This window comes from Vombatus ursinus, unplaced genomic scaffold (assembly GCF_900497805.2).
Source record: "Vombatus ursinus unplaced genomic scaffold, bare-nosed wombat genome assembly UNPS02010639.1, whole genome shotgun sequence".
Taxonomy (NCBI): domain Eukaryota; kingdom Metazoa; phylum Chordata; class Mammalia; order Diprotodontia; family Vombatidae; genus Vombatus; species Vombatus ursinus.
In genome coordinates, this window is record NW_020950417.1 from 69,038 (window position 1) to 88,502 (window position 19,465).

The 19,465-nt window shown below is 43.2% G+C and overlaps 1 protein-coding gene across 1 annotated transcript in view; it reads left to right on the forward strand.

Annotated features, from left to right (window-relative positions):
• Positions 1-19,465, forward strand: part of ABCA4 (ATP binding cassette subfamily A member 4) — a gene marked incomplete at its 5' end in the record, with an annotated part of 95,986 nt that overhangs the window by 61,616 nt on the left and 14,905 nt on the right. Inside the window, 6 exons of the mRNA XM_027854806.1 lie at positions 97-212; positions 1,650-1,797; positions 8,954-9,077; positions 12,357-12,486; positions 15,483-15,603; positions 19,029-19,091. Of these exons, the coding sequence (XP_027710607.1) occupies positions 97-212; positions 1,650-1,797; positions 8,954-9,077; positions 12,357-12,486; positions 15,483-15,603; positions 19,029-19,091 (702 nt within the window). The remainder of the gene's footprint in view (positions 1-96; positions 213-1,649; positions 1,798-8,953; positions 9,078-12,356; positions 12,487-15,482; positions 15,604-19,028; positions 19,092-19,465) is intronic.

The following is a 19,465-nucleotide window of genomic DNA, read 5'->3' on the forward strand; positions in this document are numbered from 1 at the left end:
TGAGACAGGTTGATCTAGTTCAATCCCCTCTCCCAATTCACCCGCTGTGACCCGGAAAATAGAAATGACCTTGCCCTCTTCTTTCCCTTTGACCAGGTCAATTATGCTGTGAGTGCTGGGATAGTGGTGGGGATCTTCATTGGATTTCAGAAGCAAGCATACACTTCCCCAAACAATCTCCCAGCCCTGATTGCACTGCTGTTCCTTTATGGGTAAGTCATTTGGAACTGATGGAGGCTGATACTAGAAGAAAGCCCTGCATCAAGCCAACGTGCAACAGATCCCCCTTGCCTGAGAGGCGGTAGCATTTCTAACAGGCCCAGGCAGGTGGTTGTGTTGCTGGCCAGGAGCCTGCAGAGGACCTGGTGCACCGATTATGTATTCAGTATAGATATGGTGGGATTTTAGACAGAGCCAGAAGAGACCTTAGAGGTCATGATTTCTGCTTGTTCAATTAGTTCAGGTGGGGAACTCTTCCCTAGCTGTGTTCTCTCGTGGAACCCATTGAGAGAGCTGCTGTGACCTGGGGATCATCCTCTCCCTAACTTCATGCCTCTTTCTGACTTGGATTTCCTCTGGGGCTTTTCTCCGTCGGTATTGACCATAGTAATGTTGGCTTGGACATGCACTGAAAAATGTTTCAGAAATGCTTGCGTTAAGTCAACACTGGGAAAATAACTGTGGAATTAATCCAAGTCAATTAATCCAGTTATTCCAATTAACACCTTTCCATCCCCCTCTCCCCACCTGGCACATTGTAAATTATTAATAAATGCTCGTTGACATGATTCTCCCCCTCCCCCCCAAAAAAGAATCCCAGAAGCCAAATTGGCTTAACTCTTTCTGGGTTCTCTTCAGATATTTCTCACAAAAACAGATGCACATAAGAGATAGTGTGGTGTGATGGAAAGATCGCCATCTTTGAAATCAGAGGATCTCAGTTCAGACCCCAGCCCTACCGATTTGTATGGCCTTGGACAAATCACTCGCCCCTGTAGGCATCATAGAGTTTCCTCACCTACAAAACGAGGGAATTAGACTAGATGACCTGTAAGGTCCCTCCCAGCTCTAAGTTAATGATCTTATGACCCTAATACGCCCTTGTAATGAATGAATACATCCCTATTATAGGAAAACAGGTTAGAGTGGAGAGGGGCCTTAGAGACCGCCTAGTTTGACTCCTAATCTTGCAGATGAGGAACTGAGGCCAGGGGAGGTTGAGCCATCTGCTGAAGGTCACACAGATGAAATGTATCGGGACAGGGATTCAAACCCCAATCCTTTGACTACAAACTCTCCCCTCTTTTTCACTGCACCGTCAGAATTCCAAGTTCCAGATGTTACTGAACGATCCGTCGGATTGGTCTTTTGGGAGACTGATGATGGCGGCTTGTTAGCGTCTGTGGGTTGGGAGAATCTTGTTTGTTTTGTATTGCTAGCATGGAAGAGAGTGAGGAGAAAGGCAGAGAGAGAAGATGGCCGGTGGCCAGCCCGGGGCCCTAGGCCCTCTCATTGTCCCCCTTGAAGCTCTGGCCACTTCAGAGATTTCACAGTGTAGGGGAGGGAAATCAATCTATTGTTGCCTAAAGGAACAGGAGAGGAAATGAAAACTGAAAACCTGTCCTGTTGTGTTTGGGGGCTTTCGACAGGTGGGCCGTCATCCCGATGATGTACCCCGCCTCCTTCCTGTTTGATGTGCCCAGCACGGCCTACGTGGCCTTGTCCTGTGCCAACCTCTTCATCGGGATCAACAGCACTGCCATCACGTTTGTCCTGGAATTGTTCGAAAACAACAGGGTGAGCGCAGCCTCTTCCCTTCTCCTCGTGTCCTGGTTGGCCCTGTGGTCTCCCAGACGGTATTCATCGAGCAGCAGGGAGGGGGAGGGTGCGCCATGCCCCGGGTCGAGAAGGGTCACCTCCACCCAGAAGCCTGGCTTTTGTCTAAGCTCCCTTTTATTTTGTCTTTTAACTAGCCCTGTCCCACAAGCCCTAAGGGACCCCTGGGTTCTAAGGCCTTCTGCCAGATCATCGGTGGAGAAAAAAGTGGAGAGTCCTTGAACTGTTAGGCCTGAGGGTCTCATTTTTAAGAGGATCATAAATTTAGAGCTAGAAGGGACCCTGGAGGTCAAGTCTAATCCTCCTTTCATTGGGCAGGTCAAATGAGGTAATATTTATAAAGGGCTTAGCACATAGTAGATGCTGTATAAATGTTTATTTTCACTGCTTTACAGATGGAGAAACTGAGGCTGAGGGAAATCAGGTGACTTGCATGAAGTCATGTAGCTAGTAATAATAATAATAATATTTATAATTAATATTTATTTGGCTAACACTTGTTACGTTTTACAAAGTGTCTTATACAGACTATCTTTTTTTTGTTATTTCAACAATCGTGTAGGGAAGGAGCCATGGGGAAACTGAGGTGGAGAGATTAAGTGATTTGCCCAGAGTAACACAGTAATTGTGTGAGGCAGGATTTGAACTCAGTTTCTCCTGACTCCCAATCTAGCATTCTATCTACTCTACTATGCTGCCTTCTTAAGGATTAAGATTATTTTGAAGCTGAATATCCTAAAGTGATAAACCATAAATGAATGTCTAAACCCTTAACTTCCTCAGAGCATTCTCCTTCTACATCTCTCACTGTCCAAAAGACATTGATGGCGCCTCATCCATAAAGGACACACCAATAAATGTGGCATCATCTCAGTTCTGATTTGGGGGCTCTTGGAGTGTAGCCCAGGCCATCTTCGGTTCTCTGTCCTGTTCTCAACAGTCCCTAACAGTCCCCCTAGACCTTTTCTTTTTAACAGCTATTCAAGTTTCATTCTTCATTGGTTTTTCATGAGATGGGATGCTGGCAAGGAAGCCACCAGGGCGTTCCCCTACCCAGATTCAAGATCCTTGTAGGTTCCCAAATCAATTGAATTTTTAAAAATTTTAAAAAAAAATTTTTCTTTACATCACCTCTCCCTCCTCCAACTGCAAAAGAAAGAAAGAAAAACAAAGCAATATGCATAGTCAAGAAAACAAATTACTTCCTTGGCCGTGTGCAAAAAATCTGCCTCATTCTGTACCCTGAATCCATCACCTTTCTGTCAAGAGCTGGGAAGTGCATATCATTATGGGGGCTCTGGAATCCTGCCTGATCATTTCATTGAAGAGAGATCTTAAGTCTTTGCAGCTTGCCAAATCAATTCTCTAAGGCGGTTTTCTGGTCCACAGGCCTCAGTGACAGCAGAGTCTCCCTGGAGCCCTGGAACAAACACCTTTCTCAACAGAGCTGAGCAGGCTTGGGGACTCTTAAGTGTCAGCCTTATAATAACTCCTGGCAAGCCTTCAAGTCACACTCCCAGGCTGCCCCCTGCCCCCTAACTCTATTACCAAGAGTAATCCAGTCTCTGGAACTGCCATAGCCAAGGGCCTCCTGAGACAGACACTGTCCAAGATCTTGTCAGCCCTTCCAGGGACTCCAGGCAAGAAATAAAACCCCAACTGTCTTGTCACTGACATAAAAGGGTCCGCTCCAAACTCAGGGCCCAGAAGTGGGATGGGTGAGAATACAGACCCCGTGACAGCAGATGACAGCCGCAGAGCCGCTGAGTGAGGATGAGGTCTTTTCTTTCCCTCACAAAGTCCTAAGGGATCCTGTTACTCGGACATCATATGAACAACTCGGCACTGTGCCTATAGCAGCTCAAGGATGCCCTTCTCAGGGTTGATCTAGGTCACATGGACTCAAAGAAAAATTTCTGGGGCCCCCCCAAATTGCAGCTTCCCAGGCAAAATCAGGAGACCTCATGTTCCTCTCTGACCACTCCAAAAGCATCGATAGTCCACACCGGGATGGAATGGAATATACTGTGATGTAAGAAGGACAAATGTAAGTATAGAAAGGCATGGAAAGACTTTTAGGAACTAATGAGGAGAGAAAGGAAGAAAGAATCGGGAAGATAATGTGCAAAGCAACTCCAGTGATGGAAATGGGAAGAGCAATTGAACCAAGGGGAGTGAAAGTGGATGTTGCTGGTCTCCAGAGTAGAGGGAGGAGAAGACGCCCCCACCTCACTTCTTTGCAAAGCTGAGGGGCCACGGTGGTACAACATTGCACATACTGTCAGGGGGGTTGGTTGACTAGTTTTGCCAGAGTGTTTTGTTTTGTTTTGTTTTTAAAGAAAATTCTTGTCATAAGAGATGACTCTCTGAGGAGGGGAAAGGAAGAAGGAGAGAGATACAGGAGGAAATTTAGGCAAGGTAAAAACAAAAACTAGCCCTAAAAGTTGTTCATAAAAACAAAGGAGTCTACAGTGAGCGTAGCACAGTGCTAGGCACTCTGGATTGGAAAGCTGTGATCAAGGGAGCCTTGGGAAGTTTACAGTCTAGTGAGGGAGGCAGAACATAGGCAGGAAAAATTAAATGGCCGGACAGCATAAGAGATGAGTGCAAAGAACACCAGCTCTGCCGTCAGACGCGGGTTCATGGCCTGTTTTGACTCCTCAGTATCTCAGTGGCCTTGGGCAAAAAGCCTGTCACCGTCTGGATCCCAGCCCCCTTATCTGCAAAATGAGGGAGCTGGGCTGCATGGCCTCTGGGGATTCCTTCTAGTGCGAAATCTAAGACCAGGTGTCTCAAGGCGCTTTGTGACTTGGTGCCAGCTAAGTGGTGCAGTTTCTGAGTGCCCCCAGTGCAGAGGACAGAGATTCGTGGGAGCTGTAGGGGCCTGAAGGGAGGCTTTGTGGAGGAGATGTCTGAGTTGGGCCTCGAAGGATGGGTTTGGTAGGGAATTCTACTAGTGTGTGTGTGTGTGGTGTGTGTGTGCGTGTGCTATATACCGTGTGCCATATGTGTCATGTGCATAAGATGGACCGCCTATATGTGTCGTCATGCGTGTAATGTATATCATGTATCATGTGTGTAATGTGAACCAAGGCTCTTCCTGGATCCACATCCAGTGCTCTATCTATTATACCATGGTGCCTTTAGCTATAGTATATAGCTATACTTGGGCCAGAATGAAGTTTACTGTTCCAAGAAGAAATGCACAATAAACCTACCATCCAGTCGTGCCCTTTGCAAAAAGAACAGAAGCAACAGCAAAGTCTCTGTGTCCCTTTTCTGGATGTGGCTGGAGGCCACAATGGTGGCTGCCATGTGGAGAGGCAAAGTTAAGACGTGCTCTGTCCAGCCTGACACCACAGCTGTGTGACTGCAGTGACCAGGAGCCAGGACAGTGAAATGTCTCTACTTACCTTGGAAGCCAATGGTATCTGGTACCCAGGGCAGAGCTGATGACAACTGTTCTCAGGCTGGGTCCCAGGTGGGTGCTCATCTCTGGGTTGTGGAAGGAAGAGAGCCCAGAGCTGCCTGACTCCAGGGGGCACTGAGTGACCATGAAAACACTGGTTTGACAACAAGATAGCTATTATCAAAAGAAGATGAAGAAAACTGTGCACAGTGCCATATGATTGCTAGATATTCCTAATGGTCAGTGTGGTGTGATGTGGCGAGTCAAGTGATGAATTTGGAGTTAGGAGACCCAGACTGGAGAAACCTCTCTGAGTCCCAAGTTTCCACAGCTTTAAAATGTGTGTGTGCCTGCTCCCAGGAGCATGGTGGGGATCCTACTGAGCCCATAGGTATGAAAGTGCTCTGGAACGGCTCACTTTCAGTCACTTCCTGCCTCCTGGCTTGCCTGGCTTCCTTCACGTCTCAGCTAAAAATCCCACCTTCTGCAAGAAGCTTTCCGGGGCCTTGCCTGGACTCTGCCCCTGCTGTCCTTCTGACAGGTCCTCTCCCATTTATACTGCATATATGTCTTCTGTGCACATAGTTGTTTGCCTGGCTATCTCCAGCTGTGAGCTCCTCAAGCTCAGGGACCAATTTTGACTTTCTTTGTATCTCCAGCATTAAGCAGATTATTGTTCAGTCATTTTTCAGTTGTGTCTGATTCCTCATGACCCCATTTGGGATTTTCTTGGCAGAGATACTGGAGTGGTTTGTTGTTTCCTTCTCCAGTTCATTTTACAGATGAGGCAACCAGGGTTAAGTGACTTACCCAGGGTCACACAGCTAGTACGTGTCTGAGATCAGATTTGAACTCAGGAAGATGAGTCTTCCTGACTCCAGGCCCAGTGCTCTGTCTACTACACCACCTAGCTGCCCATTCAGCAATAGTAGGCACTTAATAAATACTTGTTGACTTAACTCTGTAAACTATAGTGATAGACAAACATAAGGCATTATTATCAATCAATCAATGAATCAATCAATCAGTCCACAAGTGCTTATTAAGCACCTACTATATGCCAAACACTGTGCTAGTTCCTGGGGTTACAAAGACAAAAATGAAATTGTTCCTGCCCTCAAGTGGAGAGTAGGGGAAATGCAACAATAATCATATAAGCCTGTGAGTCATATAATCGTACAAAATATATACAAAGCAGGTACAAAGTAAATGCGGATTGGGGAGGAAGCATTAGGAGCTGGAGGGATCGGGAAAGGCCTCATGCAGGAGGTGTCATGTGAACTGGGAGAAGCTGGGAATATAAGAGGTAGAGGCAAGCGTGGAGGGTATTTCCAGGCATGGGGGACATTCTATGCAAAGGCATGAGGATGGGAGGTTAAATCTTTATCAATTGATTATCATTATTATTATAATTTAGAAGCCAGCCTGTATATGATCATCCATCAGAAGGAGGCTTCTCAAATGTTTGCCAATGGAGGCAATGGAAAAGATGCCATTCAATTCAATTTAAAAAGCATTTTAAGCATTTAGTATACATGTTGTATGCTAAACGCTTGATACACAAAGACAAAAAAAAAAGTTCCTGCCCTCAAAAAGCTATCATTTGACTGGGAAGAAACACATTCAAACATAAATAAAAACAAACTAATTTGGGCAGTGGAGTCAGGAGATGCTAGGAGGTGGCTTTTGAGTTAAATCTTTCTACTTAATTTCCATGAGCAGGTGAAATCTTGATTGACTAGCTTAGCCCCAACCCCAGCCTCAGGAGGCCTGTGTGCTAAGGCTTACCTGACCCAAAGAAAGGCACAATAATTAATCTGCTATCTACTGAGCTGTTTAGGGGGTGAAATAAACAAATAAACAGTTTCTACTTTCAGGAGTTTGCAATGTACCCCAATATTCCCTGCCTCTTCTGTGAGTCTTGAAGACCTCCATTTATGGATTTCATTCACTGATTTCCTGTGTTGTGTGGATCCTTCCTTGTGGCCTCCCCTGACTATAATGGCCTACAGTCACCCTGCCTCTCACCCTGCCAGACAGCACTTGATGAGGCAGGGGTTCTACATCACTTTTCTGTCCTGGACCCCTCAGGCATCTGGTGAAGCCTATGGACCCCTTCTTAGAATAATGGTTTAAAAATTTTTTTTACTTAATAGTATTTTATTTTTTTCCAGTTACATGTAAAGATAATCTTCAACATTAATTTTTGTAATCTGTTGAGTTCCAAATTTTCCTCCATCCCTCCCCAAGACAGCAAGCAATCTGATACAGGTTATACATGTACGATCATGTTAAACATATTTCCACACAAGTCATGTTGTGAAAGAAAAATCAGAACAAAAGGGAAAAACCAGGAGAAAGAAAAAATAAAACTCAAAAACAACAAAAAAAGAGAAAATAGCATGCTTCGATCTGCATTTAGACTCCATAGTTCTTTCTTTGGATGTGGATGGCATTTTCCAACGCAAGTCTTTTGGAATTGTCTTTGTTAAAAATGATTTCTCTTGGTAATCTGTGCCGTGGAGACTCAGAGCTCCCCACCTCCCCCGGTCAGCCTGCTGACCAAAGTTCTTGAGAAGAACATCTGTAATAATGCAATTGCTTCAAATCTTCTTATTTTGGTCAAACTCCAGACCAGGCCTGAATTGATTTTATCCTACTCAGGTTTGGGTGGAGACAGACTTCAAGACTGGGGGTGGTATTTCCTTTGATGGCAGGTGATATTTGCGCCTGTGAACCGTGACCTGAAGCGCGTACTCAAGACCTCATTTTAATATGACCTACCTCCTAATATGTCGACCAATCATGGTTGATTGGCACCCCTGGGGAACACCTAATCTTCGAAGGGCGTATAAGGCCGTACTCTAAAATCCCAAACTGAGCCAGTTCTGGGGCCCAGTTTTGGACTGAACTCCCATACGATGCATGTTAAGCCACTTTGAGAAATTAAACCATGGACACGTGTACCCCAATTTCATTTGTCTCTTTCTTAGAGCAGACTCTTTTTCAAATTGGGGTTTGTGGGGTTGATGGGGTTTGGGGTTCACATCTTGGATCATAGTATAGCTAAAAAGAGTTAAGTCTATCAATGTTGCTCTTACTTTGTGCAATGTATTCCTGGTTTTGCTCACTTCACTCAACATCAGTTCATGTAAGTCTTTCCAGGTTTTTCTGAAATCTGTCTGCTCATCATTTCTTATAGCACAGTAGTATTTCATTACATTCATTTACCACAACTTGTTCAGCTATTCCCCAATTGATAGGCATCCTCTCAATTTCGAATTCTTGGCCACCACAAAAAGAGCTGTTATAAATATTTTTGTACATGTGGATCTTTTTCCCTTTTTTATAATCTCTTTGGGATACAGACCTAGTAGTGGTACTGTTGGATCAAAGGGTATGCACAGTTTTATAGCCCTTTGGGCATAGTTCCAAATTGCTCTCCAGAATGGTTGGATCAGATCACAACTCCACCAACAATGCATTAGTGTCCCAATTCAGAATAATGTTTTTAAATGCACAAAATAAAATATATAGGGTTACAAGGGAAATCAGTTATACTGAAATACAATTTAAAATTTAAAAAAAAGTTTGGTGCCCCAAGTTGAGGTTATTCTATTGACTTATGCAATCTCTCTTGACACGGAGATAACCTAGTTTCAGGAACACTGTGCCCTCACTTGGGATGCTGTTGCTTCTCTGTTTCAGGCATTGCTCAGGTTCAGTGCCATGCTGAGGAAGGCTCTGCTCATTTTTCCTCACTTCTGTCTGGGCCGAGGACTCATTGACTTAGCCCTGAACCAAGCTGTGATAGATGTCTATGCCGCCTTTGGTAAGTGACTGTCCTCTGGCCAGTAGAGAGTAGGCACTTGTATGTGGCCATAGTAGATGTGTTGCAAGTAAAGCTCATGTGTGGGGAGTGTAGGTGTGGATATCCTGTCTGCCAGGCACTGGGCCCACTTCATAAACATTTAATAAGCAACTGCTATGTTCAAGTCACTATTGCTAGGTGTTGGGCATACATAAGTTTTAAAAGACCGCATTTTACCCTAGGAGTTTACAATCTAATGAAGCTAAGACAATCAGTCCATAGTAAGACTGAGAAGCGGCTTCATTCTGGATAGAGAGCCGGCCTCAGAATCAGAAAGACCTGAGTTCACAATCCTACCTCTGTCTCATGCTGATTATGTGACCTTGGGCAAGTGACTTAATCACTGTTTGCCTCAGTTTCCTCATCTATAAAGTGGAGATAAATAATAATGCCTGCCTCCCAGGGTTGTTGTGAGGATCAAATGAGATGATTATTGTAAAGCAATTGTCAAAGTGCCCGGCACATAGTAGGAACTGTTATTATTATTGTTGTTATCTCGTATTTGTTATGTGACCTTGGGCAAGTCAGTTCACCTCCCGGTCCCCCAGGCAACTTCCTAAGATGAAATGTTGCAGGACAGGTGTCAGTCTGTGTTGGTAGAGAGGGCTTCCTCCCAATGAAATATGAGGCCAAGTCTCGAAGCAAAACAAATGAGTAATCACATTTATATAACACTTTAAAATTTGCAGAGTACTTTATAAATATTATCTCATTTTACCTTCATAACAACCTGGGACTTAGGTACGACTATTGTTCCCACTTTATAGATGAGGAAAACTGAAGTAGATGGATGTTAAGGTACTTGTCTAGGGTCACACAGCTAGGACGTATCTGAGGCCAAATTTGAACTCAGGTCTTCCTGACTCTATCCATTGAGCCACCTAGCTGTCTAGGTTCGAAAATAAGTGTGATCCAAGATAGAATGTGGTAAGGGCAAAGGAGAAATAACAATAAAGCTAGCATTTATGTAATGCTTACTATGTGCCAGACATTGTGCTAAACACTTAATAGTTATTATCTCATTTGATCCTTACAACAACCCTGTCGGGAAGGTGCTATTACTTACCCCCATTTTACAGATAAGGAAATTGAGGCAAACAGAGATTAAGTGACTTGATCAGGGTCATAGAGCTGGGAAGTGTCTGAGGCCGGATTTGAACTCAGGTCTTCCTGATGCCAGGTCCAGTGCTCTATCCACTGCACCACCTACGTACACAAATAAATGTGATATCAGGTAGAATATGATAGGGACAAAGAAGAAATCTAGACAAATATAAATCAGGAGAAAGCACTAATAGCTAGGGATTTGGAGGAACTTCATAGAAGAAGGCTCCCAGCTGAGCCTTAAAGAATGAGCAGAGAAGGATGTCAATAAATGCAGATGTACAGGGAGTGCCTTGTGGGTTTGGCTGGTGTGCCAGGCAAGAGAGAATAATGGGAACCAAGAGAAGTAAGGAGTCATAGGAGGGAATGGGGACCAGTCACTGGCCTTCTCCATGAGACTTAACCATGAACATCCAGAGGGAAAAGCAAACTATCCATTTTTTTAAACTATTTTTTTAAGCCTGACAATCAATCAGCATTTATTAAGCTCCTACTGTGTGCTAGACACTAATACTGTCTTGAGTTGGGTCTGGTCTGGTGAGTGCAATAAAAATGACTTAAAAGAGTTTGTTGAGATAATTGAGGGTGTGTCATTCACCAGCTGAAGTTTCTAGCCTTTGGACTATTTGCTTTGCACAGATCCTCAGAAATGGGAGGGATCCTGAGGCCTTGTTGTCTAACCATGTCCGGAGGACCAGATGGGTTTTAATCGGAAGAGTTAAATTTGAGTTCAATCCAATAAATATTTATTAAGCAAGTGGCTGGGGGTGGAGTTGGGGGGGGGGGTGTGATCAAGGACCTTGGAGTCAGGACCTGGGTTCAAGACCTGCCTGTGACACATGCTGGCCATATGATCCTCGGTAAGGCCTTTAACTTCTCAGTAACTAGGGCAGCAGCATTACAAGATGGCAAGCTGCAGAAAAGTTGCCAGTCTGCTTTGGTGGAGGGAGGGAGCTTCCTCACTGGGAGTTCCTAACACTGATAAAATCAGGTGAATATGATGAAATACACTGTTGTAAGAAAGGATGAGCAGGTCTGTTTTAGAAAAAGGTGGAAAGACTTGCATGAAATAATGAAGAGTGAAATGAGCAGAACCAAGAAAACATTGTATACAGTAACAGCAATATTGTTCAAACTGTGACCAACCAAGCTATTCCAAGTACTATAAATATTCAAATCAGCTGCAAAGGACCTCTGGAGGAAGATGCTATCTACCTCCAGAGAAAGAACTGATATATAGAAGTATGGGTAATATGGTTTTGTGAGTGTGTGTGTGTGTGTGTGTGAGAGAGAGACAGAGAGAGACAGAGAGAGAGAGACAGAAAGACAGAGAGAGAAAAGGTGGCCTTTGGTAGTGCAGGCGGCAGGGAGGGAAGGAGGGAAACAGGAACTTGAAATGTAACAAAAAATAAATTACATTAAATTTTTAAAATGTACAGGTCAAGACCATTCCCAACCCCTTCCACTCACCGTCAATCCTCACCTAAGAAAAATGTATAAGGTACACCGGAGATACAAAAATAAAATGAAAAACAGTCCTTGGCCTCAAAGAGCTTCTATTCTACTGAAATTAATAATCCTAAAACACTGGTCTGACCATGCCACTCCTCTGCTCAGGTAGCTTTGGTGGTTTCCATTGCTTGTAGGATAAATTGGAGTCTCTTCTGGTATTTCAAAGCTCCTCACAATCTAACGCATTGATTAGACGTTACTCCCCTGCCTTGTACACTCCACCAGCCCATCACACTGTAGTTATTTCCTGTATAAACCCTCCCTACCTGGTCTTGGTGCCTTTGTGCATGTGTCTGTCCCCCATGCCTGGAAACCTCTGTGATTTGGCACCCCAAGCTCACTTCAAGCCTCAGCTCCGGAGACCCTTCCTGAGACAAAACTGCTCCATCCCACCCATTCTCAATTACTATGTATTTATTTTTAAATGTACTTTTCGTTTACCTGTTTGCGTGCATGTGGTAGAATGCGAGCTTTTTGAAGGCAGAAAGTGTTTCATTTTGGCCTTTGTGTTCTCATCACCTAAAAACAGGATGGGTACATTATAGATATTGAATAAATGTCTCTTGAATGGAATTGAAGCCATGGTGCATGCTGGTCTTTTTCCCTCCCTGGTTCTTTTCACAGGTGAGGAACACTGTTCAGATCCTTTCCAGTGGGATATGATTGGGAAGAACTTGGTTGCCATGGCGGTGGAAGGGGCGGTCTACTTCACTCTGAACCTGCTTCTCCAGCACCACTTCTTCCTCACCAGATGGTACTTGATTGAGAGAGGAAAGGGGGCGGGGATATAGCCACCATGGGCTTGGTCTCCCACTGACAGGTCTCTCTCTTCCTAGCTTCCATTTCCATTCATGTCAGTTCTAATTATATAAAACCTTCCTTTTTCTGACAAACAGGTTGGGGAGGGGGCAGGGCTGGGAAACAGAGGAACTAGTGGACTGACTCCATGTCCAGCCCTCTTTCCACTGTTTAGTTCGATTCTACAGGCAGGCTTGTTGAGTTTCCTCAATTCCATGCTGCTGCCTCTGTCTACCTCAGAGAATCTATGTGCATTGGCTGACAGTACAATCCCTGAGCAAGCAATGGGGAGGAGATAGAGGGGTTGGTGTAGAGGGTGTAGCTTGTGAGCCCAGGGAAAGGAAGGACACATGATGATAACTGCTGGCTTTCCCATAGCTCCCAGAAATGCTTGTACCTGCTAGTTCACGTTTCTTAACCAGCTGGAGGTCTCTAAGTCATATGGCCCAGCTCCTCCCTGGGACATATCTTACTATAATGTTAGTATTTTAGGGTCCAGCAGAATAATATTCATGCTTAATCAGGCTTCCATTTGTTAAATGCTGAGACAGGCATAAGAAATTCCCAGGGAGGAAATTCTCTCCACCAGTGCAGATTGGAAGCTATTTTGAAAGGTATGGTCTTAGAGTTGCCTGGGGTCATGGAGAAGCGATTTGCTCAGGGTCACTCAGCTATTTAGAAAGGAGACTTGAACCCCTATCTTCCTGACTCTGAAGTCTTCTCTCCATCCATTGAGCCACATTGCCTTTTATTCAGATTATTATTACATACATGTATCTGAATTGAGGTTTCACAGCACTACTTTCTCGTGTATTTCATCCTGTAAAGTGAAGCAACAGGACTAAGTTGGTTTGGGGGTTTTTAATCTATGGTGAATTCATTAGTTATGGTAGCCTCCTCCCTCCCCAAGTGGTCTTGTGGTTCAAATAAAATAATGGATACAAAATTCCTTTGAAAATTACTATACTGATGCAGGGTAGTGCTATTATTTGGGTTGAGGGGTAAAGGGTCTAAGCCAAAAAAAAAAATCTGAACAAAAAAGGAGGCAGGAGTGCACAAGGGATGTTCATGAACCAATAAATAGGCTACAATTTAGAGTTGGAAAAGAATTTGGGACTTTTCTAATCCAGCTCCATCTTATAGATGAGGAAAATGAGACCCCCCCCCCAGAGATTATGTGACTTTTTTTAAGGTTGCACATCTGGGATTCAAACCCAGGATCTCTAACAACAAATCTAGTTTTCTTTCTACCACACCATGTAATCTGGCTGGAGTGAAGAGTTCAGGCAAGAGAGCAGTGGAATCAGGAAGGCTTGAGTTCAAAACCAAGCTGTGTGACCCTAGGCAAGTCACTTAACGTCTGTTTGACTCAATTTCCTCAATGTAAAATGGAGGATGACAACAGCACCTGGCAGCTAGAGGCACTGTGGATAGAACACTGGGTTTGGACTCAGGAAGATTCATCTTCCTGAATTCAGATCTGACCTCAGACACCAACTAGCTGTGTGGCCTTGAGCAAGTCACTTAACCCTGTTTGTCTCAGTTTCCTCATCTGTACAATGAACTGGAAAAGGAAATGGCAAACCACTCCAAGCATCTTAAAACCCTAAAATGGGGTCACAGAGAGTTGGACACAATTGAAACAACTCTACAACAACTAATAGTACCACCTCCTAGAGTTGTTATCAGAATTAAATAAGAAGTATTTGTAAAGTACTCAGCTATAGTGCCTAGCATTTGAGGCTTGAAGGTTAAGAAAAGCCAATTGATGCCGGACTATGGCAAACCTTTATTTTCAGGCTGAACTTTGGCCTCAATTCTGTAGAATTAATCAATTAAGTAGACATTGAGGGTTCTTAAGCAATACCTTGTACCTGGCACCCTGCTGTGCACATACTAGAAATTTAATAACTTCATTCATACATTCAAAAAGCATTTATTAAGTTCCAGTCACTCATTATACAAAGATATCCCGGCCACCAAAGTGCTTATATTCTATTAGGAATAATAAGGGGAATGCAACATGTACACAGATAAATAAATGCAAAATACATGCAAATTGAATGAATAATCAGGGGAGAAATATGAGGAAAATATAGCATTTTAGGAAGAGTAATCTGGCAGTGATAGGAAAGCTGGCTTAGGAAGACAGGACCTGAAGCAGAGCCAGTTAGGAGACTGGTTCAATCATTCAGGCATACTTTGGGATTATAGATTTAGAACTGAAACCATCTAGTTCATCTAGGAGTTCTCTACCATTTGTGGTAGGGACCCCTTTGGCAGTCTGGTGAAACCTTTGGACCCCTTTTCAGAATTATGTTTTTAAATGTATAAAATAAAATGTATAAGACTTCAGAGGAAACCAATTAGATTAAAATGCAGTTATCAAAATGCTTTTTTTAAAAGACAGACCCTGAGCTAAGAGTCGCTGAGCTAGTTTAGCTTCCTCATTTTGCAGATGAGGAAACTGAAGCCCAGAGAAACGAAATGAGTTGTTCAAGGTCACACAGAGAATGACAGGGTCAGGATTCAAATTTGGGTTTTTTGACAAGAAATCCAGCTCTCTTTCCACTACACCATACTGTTTTTGGTGATTGGGGCCTGGGCTAAAGGACAAATGTGAAGGATTGTTACAAAGGATGACAGGTTGAGTATCTTACTCAAATAGAAACAAGGCTGCTAAACCATACAGACGGATCTATGGGACTGCATATGGATCTAGAAAACCATAGATTAATATGATCTATGTTCTATTGTATTTTTATTTCTTTTGTTAAATATTTCCCAATTACATTTTATCCTGGTTTCCCGTACAAGGGAGGATGCCTCTTCTTGTTCCTGTGTCTAGAATGAGGGGGTTAGGAGAGGATCTCTGGGCCTTTCTGGCTCTAAATCTGTATTTCTACAATAATCTGTCCTCTTTCTTGGGGATTTGTTGTCTGGTTCCTCTAGGATTGCTGAGCCTGCTAAACAACCTATCACTAATGAAGATGATGATGTGGCTGAAGAAAGACAAAGAATTCTTAGTGGAGGCAATAAAACTGATATCTTGAGGCTACATGAGCTCACCAAGGTGAGAAAGCACGATCCCAAATGAGTTTTTACATGTTTGCTACGTGCAGTGGGCGCGAGTCTCTAATTTACTCTCTTTTTGTAGAGCAACCATATATTCAAAGTTGTAACTAGCAATTTTTGCACCTGGTACAAGGAAGGAAGATCAGAGAAAACAAGGAGAAGGGTCGGTTCACCTGGAGAGGGAGTGCGGAAGGAGGAAGCATGCGTGTGGGGAATGCTGACTTGTCTGAAAAGGCAGAAAGACCTTCCCTTGCGAGGCTACCGTACCCAAGAATGGGGCTGGGCCTGGTTAAAGCACAAGTGTTGTCCACTCTTGGTTTCTTACCCTGATGAAATGTCCTGATCATACCACCTTGGCTTTATTTCTGTGTTTGCATATGTGTATAAACACATATATATACATTATATTTATGTATATGTATTTCAGGATTTGCGTGTGTGTGTATTTTTAGTTTTTTTTATTCTGAACTTAACAAACATCAAATAAAATTAACATTTCCATATAGATTATAGAACAGGATAGGATTGTGCATGAAACATATATATATATATACACACACATATATAGACACACATATACATACATATACGCACATGCTATGTACACACACATTTTTTTTAGAAAAATATTTAGCCAAGTGAATTATGCTTCTTAATTTAAAAGGTGACATCTGTATTACTCATTTCTCATGGGCATCCACTTTCCACTCTCATTCTTTCTGTTCCTCATTCAACACAGCAGAGTTTTAGTCTCCTGGTCTAATCAAATACCAGGCCACCTTTGGCCTTTTAATCTCCTCATGGCCTCAGGGGTTCCAGGAATATAACTAGAGCTTCTCCTGGGATCACCTACTCCAATCCCTACCCCAAGATCTATAATTTCTCAGTTGCTCCTAGATGTACTTTCCAGAGTAGATTTTGCTTTTTAATGCTCACCAGCCTTTTTAACCCTAACTGCTGCTCTCTGTGTTAATGATGACTGCTGCCTTTTGTATAGTTGAAGACTATCAAAAGGTTTTCCCTTTTCTTTAACTGGTTTTAGATTTTGTGGTAGAAAAGATAGCTGGAAGTAAGTGTATTTGCAGCCATTTCTGTTGTAAAGGAATTTGTTGAAATGACCTGAGGATGATACTGCCCAGTGCTTATCTTGACATAGTGAGGTCACCTGTCAAAGTCAATCCTTGAGTTCTTAGAGGCAGGTATCCTCCAGGTCTTTCTGGTTTCCATATTGGAACCAAAGGGAATAAAATGGCAGTCTTGGTTTATTTATTTGGTAAATAAAGTAGATTCTGGCAAAGCAGGAGACTGGACCAGAATAATTGGGACCAGAAAGGCAGGATGGTATAGTGAACTTCAAGCAAGGAAGGCTGGAGTTCAAGTCATACCACAGACATTTATTAAGCGTCTCTTGGCCTAGTTCCTAATTAGCAAAGTTAGTTAGAGTGTTGAACTGGATAAGTCCAACCTTCTAAGTTCCTTCTAGCTTGAAATCTATGATATAGTGACCTACTCAAAGAGGAGACTTGTGAGAGATAGTGGAGAGATGGTGGTTAGAAAGCAAACAACTGAGAGAGAGAAAGAGAGAGAGAGAGAAACTTGGAGAGAAATTACTGGCCCAAAGGTCACAGATAAGTAAACACTCCCTGCTGTGACTTCAGCCCTGTGTTCAGTTTGTTGATTCAATTAAATAAAATTCAATTAAACAAATACTTTTATGCACCTACTATGTGCAAAGCCTGTGCCAGGTATTGTGATTACAAAGACAAAAAAGAAGCGCTTCTCTCAAGGAGCTTACATTCTACTGGGGAGAATCAACACATGCACAAGATAAGTAAATGCACCTAGGTGGTGCAGCAAAGAGAGAACTGAACCTTGGGTCAGGAAGACCTCTCTCCCTGAGTTCAAATCTGGTCTCAGACACTTGCTAGCTCTGCAACCCTGGGAAAGTCACTTAACTCTGTCCGCCTCAGTTTCCTCATCTGTAAAATGAGCTGAAGAAGGAAATGGCAAACCACTCCAATATCTTTGCCAAGAAAACCCCAAATGGGGTCAAGAAGAGTCAGATACAACTGAAACAACCGAACAACAAAATTTTGGAAGGGGATGCCGGCAGTGGGGAGATTAGGGAAGGCTTTGTAGAAGGTGGTACCTGAGCTGTAAAGACTTCTAAGAGCAGAAGTAAGGAAAAATGCATTGTAGACATGGGAATGACCAATCCAAAAACAGAAAGATAGGAAATGGAGCACTGTACATGAAGAAGAGAAAGAGGTCCAATTCTGCTGGATTGTAAAGTATGGGAAGGGAAGTATTGTATAATGAGGCAGAAAAGACAAGTTAGGATCAGGATGTGAAGGACCTTAAAACCCAAGTGGAGGAATTTCTGTTTTACCCTAGAGGCCATAGGGAGCCTGGGTGAATAAAAATATTGGTGGTATCCTCAACACACATAGGGAAGTTTAGCTAAGGGATGGGTTTTAGAAGTGGTGGTGAAGAGGTCTAGAGGTTTGGGGTGCTCAAACCCCTAGATTGAGACACAGGCCCTGCCTGAATGAATTCAACTCAAATCTTCTTCCAGCCAGAGAAAAAGTTTATTAGAGATAAAACACATAGGCCAGACTCTTAAGGAACCTGAAGATTAGTAATAGTCTCAGCCTTTTGGGCATGAGAAAGTCTCAGCATTTGAATAGGGGCCAGGGTGGGTCTTATATACACTAAAGTAACTTTGGGTGGCCAGAGGAGGGGGCTGGGAAAAGGGTCTAGATGAGAATCTAAAAGTTTAAGGGTCTTCCGAAGTCTGTAAACAAATGGGAGCCAAATTCCTTTTGGCAAAAAGGGGCAAAGGTCTTGGCTTCTGAAACTGAATGATGGGCCTATACCCCATCAGTGGGAGGGTATAAGATGATATATATGTTGTTTCTTTCCAATAGATTGTAAGCACCTTGAGGGTAAAAATTGTTTTGTTTTTCTTAGGGGAAGTGGTATGGTTAGATTTTCGGTGATAATTCAGGATTAAGACTATAGATTTAGTCTATAAATTTGAACTATAGATTTAGGTAGCTAGGTTGTACCTTGGATAACATCTAATCTACCCCACCCTCCACGTCCCATTTTACAAATGTGTAAAGTAAGGCCTGCAGAGATTAAGTGATTTGCTCAAGGTCACACATGTACTTTGAACCAGGTCTTCTGGCTCCAAATCCAGTGATCTTTCTTCTCCACTAATGATGTTAGAACCTTCTGCATTTCTTAGTAGTTAGAAACACTCCCTAAACACCCATTTCATCCTCAGAGTGTCAGAGTTTTGGCTAAGCACTAAGATGCTGAATATTTTGGCCAGCCTCCTACCCTGGGGTGCTGGGAGCCCTAGGCTATCTACCACAATAATAAGAGTAACTTCTCCTGTCATTTTTTTTTTCTTTCCAGATTTATTCAGGCAACACAAGCCCAGCAGTGGACAGGCTGTGTGTTGGTGTTCGCCCTGGAGAGGTCAGTATATATCAGGCTTTGTGTAGAGAGGAAGAGTGAACATTAGTTCAGTTCCAGGAAGCCAGATCCATCAAAAAAGCCAGACCGAGGCCTTGAAATACTATGAACTCACTGTGTCACCTCCCTGAGACCTCTGTGTTGGAGACGGGGGTGTCTGAGCTGTCTCTTGAAGGAAGAAGGAATTCTAAAAGGCAGAGAAGAGGAGTGGCACATTCTAGGCATAGGAATTACTAATCCAAAGATGCAGAGATAGGAAATGGAGTACTATGTATGAGGAACTGGAAGAAGTCCAGTTCTGCTCTGTCTTAAAGTGTGGAAAGGGAAGTACTCTCTCTCTCTCTCTCTCTCTCTCTCTCTCTCTCTCTCTCTCTCTC